The 9,933-nt window shown below is 38.7% G+C and overlaps 1 protein-coding gene across 1 annotated transcript; it reads right to left on the bottom strand.

The window, feature by feature from the left end:
* Positions 1-1,840: 1,840 nt before the first annotated feature.
* Positions 1,841-5,863, bottom strand: LOC125140577. Its single transcript, XM_047809757.1, has 2 exons — positions 4,144-5,863; positions 1,841-4,034 (listed from the first exon to the last, which is right to left on the bottom strand). The coding sequence occupies exon 2, from the start codon at positions 3,299-3,301 to the stop codon at positions 2,336-2,338; it is 966 nt and encodes a 321-aa protein (XP_047665713.1). The 5' UTR covers positions 3,302-4,034; positions 4,144-5,863; the 3' UTR covers positions 1,841-2,335.
* Between the last annotated feature and the right edge of the window lie 4,070 nt (positions 5,864-9,933).

Here is a 9,933-nt window from a genome sequence, read left to right on the forward strand (position 1 = left end):
ATTGGAATACATCACATCCGGTCGGCATATCGGATGCGGTGTAGTCGCACAAAACGGATCCGCAGATGGTCAGTGTCGCTACTCGATCCGTACAGCAACACAATCGGTTCCGCGCATGTGCGAAATGACGTCACTTCCTGTCATCGCCGACCGCAGTTTCGGAAATTAACGCTATCCTTACCGTTGTCATAGCACTTTATTTGTATTGCTCGTTTAATGTCTGTTTTGTGTGCAAATTTGCTTACTCTAACTTGTTTTTATGGTATTGTTGTCCTAAGCAATCACTAAAATAATGTATACAATTTTTAAGGTTAATATGTGACACAAAATAAAACGTATGATAAAATGTAGTAAAATTAAACTATAGTTTACATATGTTACACATAATTTGGGAAATACAGGTGTGTTTACATTTACAAAAACACAGGACTAAACTGATTTATTCAACTGATTTATTCATAAATTAATTTGTTCCCTCCCTCCCTCCCTCCCTCCCTCCCTCACACTCACTCACTGAACATGGCATTGACCTTTAAGACTTTTTTATCAATGCAGTAGGACAAAAATGTTTCCATGTCCTCTTGACATTGAAAAATAAACATAAAGTCATCCTTTGCCTCAGAGAATTCATCACACATGACCCTTTTGAGGGCAGTTTTTATTTTTTTTCATTTTCCGTGAGTGAGTGAGGGAGGGAACAAATTAATTTATGAATAAATCAGTTGAATAAATCAGTTTTGTCCTGTTTTTGTAAATGTAAACTATTGAAAGGCAGACAAATAAGAGTTGCAAATAAAGTGCTATGACAACGGTAAGGATAGCGTTAATATCCGAAACTGCCATCGGTGATGACAGGAAGTGACGTCATTTCGCACATGCGCGGAACCGATCGTGTTGCTGGTACAGATCGAGTAGCGACAGTCAGCATCTCACGCAGCCCCTTTGCGACTCTCCATAGAAATAGACTTTAAGTATAATTTTTACTTTCAAAAATAAAAAATGAGAATTGCAGGACATGTCGTCGATGGGAAAGAAAATTATTTATCGGTTTGATCCAAGAGCGGATTTTTTTTTTACTTTGCTTTTATGCGCGTGCGTTGTAGTCTTTCAAAAGTGCGTCATCAGCTGCCTGCTTTATTTGAACGGAGAAGCACAGGTACGCGCAGCGTGCACGCGCAGTCAGAGCTTGAGCAGTGGCGGAGCCAGGGATATTTCATAGGGGTGGCCAGGCAGGGGCCAGCACTTACTCTGGGGTGGCACAGAAAATATCATTGTGCAAACAAACAACACTCATCTAACCTTAAAATACTTTTTAAAAAGTATAGGTGCCAAAATTACAATGATGTAAGACGTGCAATACTTTAATTTTAATTAAATTAATTTAAACAAAAATTATTTAAATTCACATTAAATGTATAGTCATAATTCAACCACATGTTTTTTAAAACTATTTGAACAAATAAAACTTATGAAATTCATTTTAAAACCAGAATTCATATCTCCTCAAATCATTAAACAAATCAAATAACCATCTTTTTTATTTTATAACCCACCTGATAGGCAAAAGTACACACATCCTTTACTCAAGTAGAAGTAGGCTACAGATACTATTTTTTTAAAAGACTCCAGTAAAATTAGAAGTAGTGAATAGACTCTTTTACTCAAGTTAAAGTAAAGAAGTATGGGCTCTGACATGTACTTAAGTAAAAAGTCGCCGTTACTACTACCTGTTTAGTGTCATGCTGGTAACTGGATGTCAAATATATATATATATATATATATATATATATATATGTGTGTGTGTGTATGTATATGTATATATAATTTTGGAGTGTGCTGATGGATATTTGTGTTCATCAGCCACAAGAGTGTTACAAAAGGCAGGCACTGATGTAGGTGAGGTAGGGTGGAGTCAGCGTTCACATTCGTCCCAAATAGACAGATATAGATAAATGCATGTCTAATTAAGGAATATAACAGACCTATTTTTTTTATATTATTGGCATCCTTACCTTTACACAATATCCATCACCCATATGTTTGCATCAAGGATGTTTATGAACTCCTTTGCAAGCTCAGGGTATGAAGTATAATTGTTTGGAACTTCTAACACACATCCACGGGACTGGGGAGATCTTGTGAAGGAAGTTTGTGGCTGCACAAATCGGACATGAATAAACCTTGCAACAAGGAGGTCAGCTCATACCAAGAAAAAATGTATTAACAATTTCAAATGTATACAAACAATTTAACAGTGCACAACAGAAAAAATGCATAACAGTTTATTAAAGTATATTTTTTACAGTTAGATTTTACAGTTGTATGTAATATAAAACTATATATTTAATAAATATAATGAAAGAAACAAAACACCTGTGCAGAAACGCAGAAATTTCCTGAGCCGAACATCACTACAGTGCTTGATGAACCTCTTTAGATAATCCATGACCTGGCATTCTCTGTTATTAAATTTTTCATGTTGTAATATGGCTATAACTTTTCTTGCTGTTGGAGTAAGGCTCATCATCAATTCATTTAGTCCCCCTGGAGGTAGTTTCAGTTTTTTCAACACCGGACTCCAACATTCTGCTATGTAAGCTGGATCTTGCACAATTTCTTTGTGTGCCACATCAAGTAAGATCTGCTTGGCATTTTTCTCAATGATAAGAAGTTTCACATCATGAGCTTCCAAGAATTCAACCCATTCATCTCGTTCAGAGACAGATGTAACGTCTCTCATTGCTTCTTCAACAAGCTGCTTTTCCTCTTGAGAAACTATCTCCAGAAATGCTGTTAAGAGCTCATCCTCATCAATGTTAAGTCTAAGACAATAACACAGAAAAGGCTTGGCCAGCACGATGGGAAAGTATTGAAAAGTGTTATAACCAAGGACCATCACTTTAGCTACATTTTCACATTCATCTTTCATATCATGCCTTGTCATGGGTACTTTTAGTGTGTTTCCTGATGTATATTTCATGATAAATGTACCCCAATACTCACTCAATGCGTCTCTAAAAATTCCACCATTGTCTTCTCCTTTCTCTGTGGTACCATTATGTAGGACCATCTCAATTTCTACAAGACAATAATTGACAGATACTAAGCCATCTGTAAAAGCTGCATTAAGATCTTGGAAAATGTTTCCCCTGCGAAGTCTTAACTTTGTGGTTTGTGACTGGTCTTGCACAATTTCAGTGGGTTCCATTGGTAGAGTGTCATCAAGCATACCATCTTCTAAAACTGCATATCCAAACTGAATTTCTTCATCAACTGAAATTGAGCTATGTATTACATTCATAGTGCCTGGTTCTAACAACACTACACTGTTGTCTGACAAAAAAGGTGAATCAACAATGGAACTGTTGTCCTCAGTTATGACAAGTTCTTCCTCACATTCACATGCCTCAGCAGAGGTAGAAGGACCTTGTTCAACTGCAAGTCCATCTACTGTTTTATTGCTTATACTTGGAGTTGTCTATCCTCTTGCAAGATAGATACAGTCTCAGCATCTTTACCTTCCTCAGTTCATATTGTTCACCTAATGTTGTCTGTGGATGTAGTTCTTCTTCTGTGAAGTCTCTCAATTTCAATTCAAATTCAGTTATATCTCCTAGCTTATTTTTCTCATTTGGAAAGAACAGCTCCTTGCCACACTCTAACAGTTCTGCCATGGTAGCACTCTTCAAAGCTTTTAAATGTCTGGTTCCACCACCACGCTTTTCTTTGATGTGGACAAAGAAGCCACTAATCTCTTCAAACAGTCCCATTTGGTAACTTTGCTTTGTTTTTTGGGCATTTGATTTTCCACTGAGCTTTTCTGAACGATTATCACCATTTTTCCTCTTGCTGGCCCGCTTTTCTTGCAATTTTGACATGAGGTTTTCTGTTGCTTTAGAAAATGTAGTGCTATTTCCTTCTAATGCAGCTACTTCTCTTCTGCAGTACTGTCGTTTTGCTATCTGGTCTCCAAATCTGGGGACATATGTCAAAAGCTGTTCATCTGACATACTATTGACTGCATTGCAGTCAATCTAAAAGAAAGAGGAAAAATAACTTAATTTTTTATTTTTGCAAGATAATCAGCCAGCAAAAGCTTTATATATGTTTTAAAGGGTTAATGACCCTCATGTTGTTTAAAACCTGTAATTGACTTTCTTCTGTGGAACACAAAAGAAGACATTTTAAGAAATAATATTTAAGTAATTGAATTAATTGAAGTAATTGAATTGTATTAAGCCAAAGAATCTGTGCATTATTCGTATTGTATTGGTTTTTACCTTCTCCTCTTGAAAAGTTGACACAGTAAGGTCATCCAACTCTCCATCATATTTTAGAAAATTAAGAAATTCTCCATTTTAAAAAAAATGAAGCTTAAACACATTGCGTTTGGAGCTGTTGTCGTGCTTGTGGTCTACAGATGTCTGAAATGAGGGAGGGGCTACAAATCCGTGAGTACAGTTTGCAAAACCGTGGGTACGGATTGCGAAAGCGTGCGCACGGTTTATGAATTTGTGAGTACGGATTACAAAAACTGAGTGTACGGTTTACAAATCTGAAAGTACGGATTGTTAACTCGTGCGTACGGTTTATTAATCCGTGAGTACGACTTCTAAACTGAGGGAGCAGTTTAATAATCCGTGAGTACGGTTTATAAACTGAGGGGACGAATTATAAAACCGTGATCACGGATTTGCGGGTCTTGTTTTCTTTTCTCCAAGGGGTGACCAGGTGGGCTCCGTACACACACACACACACACACACACACACACACACACACACTCCTCCCCTGAGCCCTCGGTAAACATCCAATCACCGTCCGTATGCAAATGAGTCCAGACGTAGCCTAACATAGTGTCGTGTCGGATTTCAGCACGGTCACGGAGTGGAAAGACTTTGAAGAAGCTGCAGCATTTTTTCAGTTACAACAAGCACAGCGATGAGTCCACGTCCGCTGAATTTGACAGACTGAAGACAAATGACCGTTTGAGGAAACCCCCAAATCTGGATTAAGGATATTTTATTTTATTTTGTTTTATTTATTACATTTTTATTTTTCAGTTTCCCCCCTGAGGGATTGCCACCTTATTGTGGTCAGGGGCTTTGCGTGCCTCAGTGACCTTAAGAGCTATACCAGCAGGAGCTTAGTCTTCAAGTGGGACACCCAAGTTGGACAGGTCTGAAGGTAGAGGCCTGACAAAGTGCAATCCACTTCTCCAGGCTTTGGATGCAGCTAACAACACAATTCAGCAATGACAATACTGTTACTATAAGCTATAAGCAATACTATTACTATAAGCACAGGAAAAAAACAGTGCTCGAACATGATGTGTACATATGATGCCCGGTTCACATTTCTGACTGCCCCCCCATATGCGCCTGTCTAGAACCGCGCCCTGCCTGCAGCAGTGCTTTCAGTGTTATCAAAGTCTATCAAAATTAATTTTAGTTAAATCATATACAGTAGTTCATAATTTAATTTGCTAGTTTGCTTATTCTTTGCAAACTGAAGCAATTGAGTATTGACTGTCACAAATGAAACATTTCTAACTCAAGATTGTAATGTTTACATTTGGAAAATTCTGACTAGTGCTCACACTTACAAAGTTAGTACACACAAATCAGTCAAATGACATTCAAAGACATGCTTGTTTTTTTATAGATGGCATGTTTTCCCGCAGAAAATTTGGTAGTTATGGCGGTAGGGTTGGGCGAGGGGCGGGGCTTCTTTGTGATATAGACCACAGGCTCTGTACTACGTGTAACAATTATTAAAAACAGGCACGTGCAACCTAGCTAGCAGGTGAAGAACTAAAACAACAAAATCACCAGCTAGCTTACTTTAAATTTGCAAGAACTATAGACTAATACAATAGCAGGCTTAAATAAAAACAAAACATAAGTCCACTTACAGTTCTCACGGACACGCGTTTTATCAACTGGCTATCCTCCAGACAGTGACGGACCACGTCTTTCTCTCATTTCGGCCGTGTGGTGCGTGCCCGCTCGCCGTGTGAAGCGCGTCCGCGCTATTTTCCGAGATGCACTTGACGGCCTTTTGTGCAGTGGAATTTTTCTTTTTTCAACCTACTTAAGGCGGTAGGGTTTCCCAGCTTAGGCGGGCCGCCCGAACTGCAAAGTGCTGCGGGAAACCCTGGATGGACAGGTCCGTAGCCAGCCTATTGAAAGGGAAGTGGAGTTCTTTTTTTCAACAAGTGGACCTTTTTGCAGTTTTTCTCCTCCTTTTGTATTTAATTATGAGGTTCAATACTTCATTTTGGTGACCTTTTATGCACTAATTTGTGCTGGATTAGCTTGTCTGCTGGTATCTTAAAGAGCATGCTTTTTGATGCCCCTAAATTATTTACTGCATTGTTGTCAAATTGCTTCCTCATGTACAACCTTAATCAGTCCATACACAGTTCATAAGTTTAAAGACCACACTAACAACAGAATAGATTTAATGAACTTTACTGAAGTATTAATAATAATTATTAGTTTCATCATCAGTTCTTGACTCTCTGTCAATGCCTCTTTGCTTGTTACTGTATTTGTCTTGACACTTAGCTGGGTAGGCATCGTAAATCAATTTATATACTAATCATTCCAGATCTGCGTCCGCTTTGAAGTTCTCAGAGGACTAAAAGACTTGATGGCCGGATGAACCAGTTCACCAAATCGGACTGATTCGTTCTAAACATTTCACGTCTTGAGTCAGCGCTGATCCACAAGTTACTAATGTTACTCACTTTCGGTCATGCCTGACAGTCCCTCCAACTCTAAATAAACTAATATCCCGGAGTATATGTAACTCCTGTACACTGAACTGAGACATGTTGTGCTGGGAGAACTGTGAGCTTGAGCTGTTGATACTGCGCATGCGTGAATAACTGAACTGATCCAGCGAATCATCAGTACACGGAACTGAGAACTGTTTCTTTCGGACGCGTCCGAGAACCGATGAGCTGTTGATACTGCGCATGCGTGAATAACTGAACTGATACAGCGAAGCATCAGTACACTGAACTGAGAACTGATTCTTTCGGACGCGTCCGACATACTGAGAACCGATGAGCTGTTGTTACTGCGCATGCGTAAATCACTGAACTGATACAGCAACAAATGGAAATGGTTATGATTTAATGTCTTATCAACGTATGAGTGTTTAACTCAGTTGCATTAGTTTTTGAAACAACTGATGGAGCGAAAGAAACATTTCAAAAATCAAGCATCGCGTTAGTTCAGGCAGGCCACGCAGTAAGCTGCATCAGCTGCTAATCAGCTGTCTACAAGGCGCACCAATCCAGCACAACTTCAGTAATTTCCCTCCTTTAAATCCTCACCTTCGAGCGCACCTACCCATTGCCATTGCTGCGACCCAACAGCCTCCTCCGTCCCCGACTCCTCCAGCCGAACCCGTCGCCAGCGCCGATTAAATTCTTCACGTAAAAAATTCCCACCTCGCGCAATTTCGGTTCTGATTCTGAGCTGTAATTGGGGGGGGGTGTGTGTGTGTGTGTGTGTGTGTGTGTGTGTGTGTGTGTGTCCCTATTCATTCCCCAGCGCTGCCTTCCCGCCCCTTCCATGCATGCGCACTGACAGGCACGTGGGAAAATTCTCCCAGAACAGAACAATCCCGCCAACACTAACTGTATACTCGCTAACCTTCATTTACGTAGTGGTCCTGACTGAATTATGCTTTTTTGTAAGTTGATGAAGATTAGTTTATTAACTTTATATCTTTTAAGACACGTAAAACATCCACATTTGCACATCAATGCCTGTACTGGGTGTTTTAGTTGCAAACCTTAAATGTAAGAAACGTATTCAACTAAAGTTATGATTACAAAGAACTTTTCAAACGTGTTAAATTGATTGTATTAATATCTGCCGGCAGCGGCAGATCAGGAAACCGTCACTACTAAAGACGTGCACCGAAGGAGAGAAGCATTTCCATTGGCTCCAGTCCGGTATTGGGCAATCACAAAAGTCGATATTGCACAGCCAATATCACTGAATATCCCCCTAAGTTTTATTATTATAATTACGCTATGTTTATATGGATATTATATTGTAGACTATTGAGTGGATAAAATATAAAAATCCGCAATTCACAAGCGCGTATTGAACCGTGAATGTCGTACCAAACGGTTCAATATTATATTGAGAATTGTGGCACCCCTAATATATATATATATATATATATATATATATATATATATATATATATATATATATATATATATATATATATATTTATATTAGGGGTGCCACAATTCTCAATATAATATTGAACCGTTTGGTACGACATTCACGGTTCAATACGCGCTTGTGAATTGCGGTTTTACGTTTAAATAATTTATGTGCTTTTTATTTCTCTCCGAATGGACTGTTTGTGTGTGCCTGTATGTCTACGAGCTGAGATGAGGAAACTCCTCCCCGCGAGTAAATGTTCAATCACTATGCTCTAAAGTTAGGGGGCGCTGAACCATCATTCCACACTTTCCACGTCGGATTGGGAAATGAAAAGCTGAAGGATACTTTACATTCTGAATGAAGGATACTGTACTGGAGTACTGTTAAGTTTAATTAAGATGGTTTATTTATTTAAGTATGTTTATTTGAAATGGTCAATTTATGTTTACTAACTTCACATGTATGTTTATTTTCAAAATTTAGGAATTTATGTGTTCCCCAGTTTGTACATGAGCTACCAGCAGCTGTGAGATGTCAGTGTTAATTTTACAATAAAAAATGTTTATATTATACAAAACACTAGGAACCAGTGGACTTTTCTTTGCTTTTAAGTAAAATAAAGGAGTATTGCAATAAATCGTTTTTATTTATTTCTTCTTAACCTCTTACTGTTCCTATTGCCTAAGCATAGAATAACAAAAAACACTTGTGTTAAGCCATCAGAACCGACCCGAACCGAAAACCGTGGTTAAAAATCTGAGGTATGTATTGAACCATGGGCTAACTGTATTGTTGCATCCCTAATAATGTAATAACCCCTGCCCCCATCATTCAGAGGCGATGCTTCACCGATGCTTTGAAAAGTGTATTGCGAGAACTCTCTCTGAACTGCACGCGTTGCGCGCACACACACACACGTCCAGCTACAATAATGTATCATATTAAATTGAAACAGAAACCCAGAAAATTTGTCACAAGCATTGATTAAAACAATGACGACAATAATCACATGAAAAAAAAATGGCTTAAATTCTGGACCTTTGGCAGTGAGGGGCGTTCGTTCATAGTACATGGAGATGAAGAGAAGGACAGCAAAATGACGTGAAGACAGGGAAGAAAGGGACAGAGAGGCCGACTGTGAAGCCTTAGAGAGACAAAACAGAGACACAAATGTAGATAGATGAGAAGACAAAGACAGAGAGGCAACATTTGAAGACAGGGAGGAGGATGATGCTGTATGGGAAATGCAGGCAGCAACTTCTCTTCATTTGAATGATTTAGGGGATAAGGTCACAGGTCCCAAACAAATAAAATTGTCATATTACCCCAAAGAACAGATTGGTTCACAGAAAAGGTCTTTTCAGTCAAGTAGGTTCCAAAGTTTTACGTGGCTATAATACTTCCAACAGAAAAATGCAACATTCTGCTTTGCATGTCGAGTATTTGATAGAAATCTGAAGAAGGATATGTTTGTGCATGTTGGCTTTAAAAACTGTAAAAAAGCTTAGATTGCATTTCATAAACATGAATCAACACAATCACATAAGAACAGTTTAGTGTATTGGCAGAGCTATAAGGCAAGTGCATCTTAAGGAAGTGTCATGCAGCAGTTAGAAAAAGTAAATGTAGAGGAAATATGTCAAAGAAGGGAGTACGTATGGCGGATTGTAGCTGTAACCTGCATGTTGGGGAAACAAGGGATACCTTTAAGAGGTCACAACGAAAAAGAGGACAGTG

Source organism: Tachysurus fulvidraco, unplaced genomic scaffold (genome assembly GCF_022655615.1).
Source record: "Tachysurus fulvidraco isolate hzauxx_2018 unplaced genomic scaffold, HZAU_PFXX_2.0 HiC_scaffold_27_np12, whole genome shotgun sequence".
NCBI lineage: Eukaryota > Metazoa > Chordata > Actinopteri > Siluriformes > Bagridae > Tachysurus > Tachysurus fulvidraco.

Excerpts from the sequence above, each read along its gene's own strand:
- LOC125140577 (XM_047809757.1), bottom strand. The coding sequence starts at position 3,301 with ATGAATGTAATACATAGCTCAATTTCAGTTGATGAAGAAATTCAGTTT.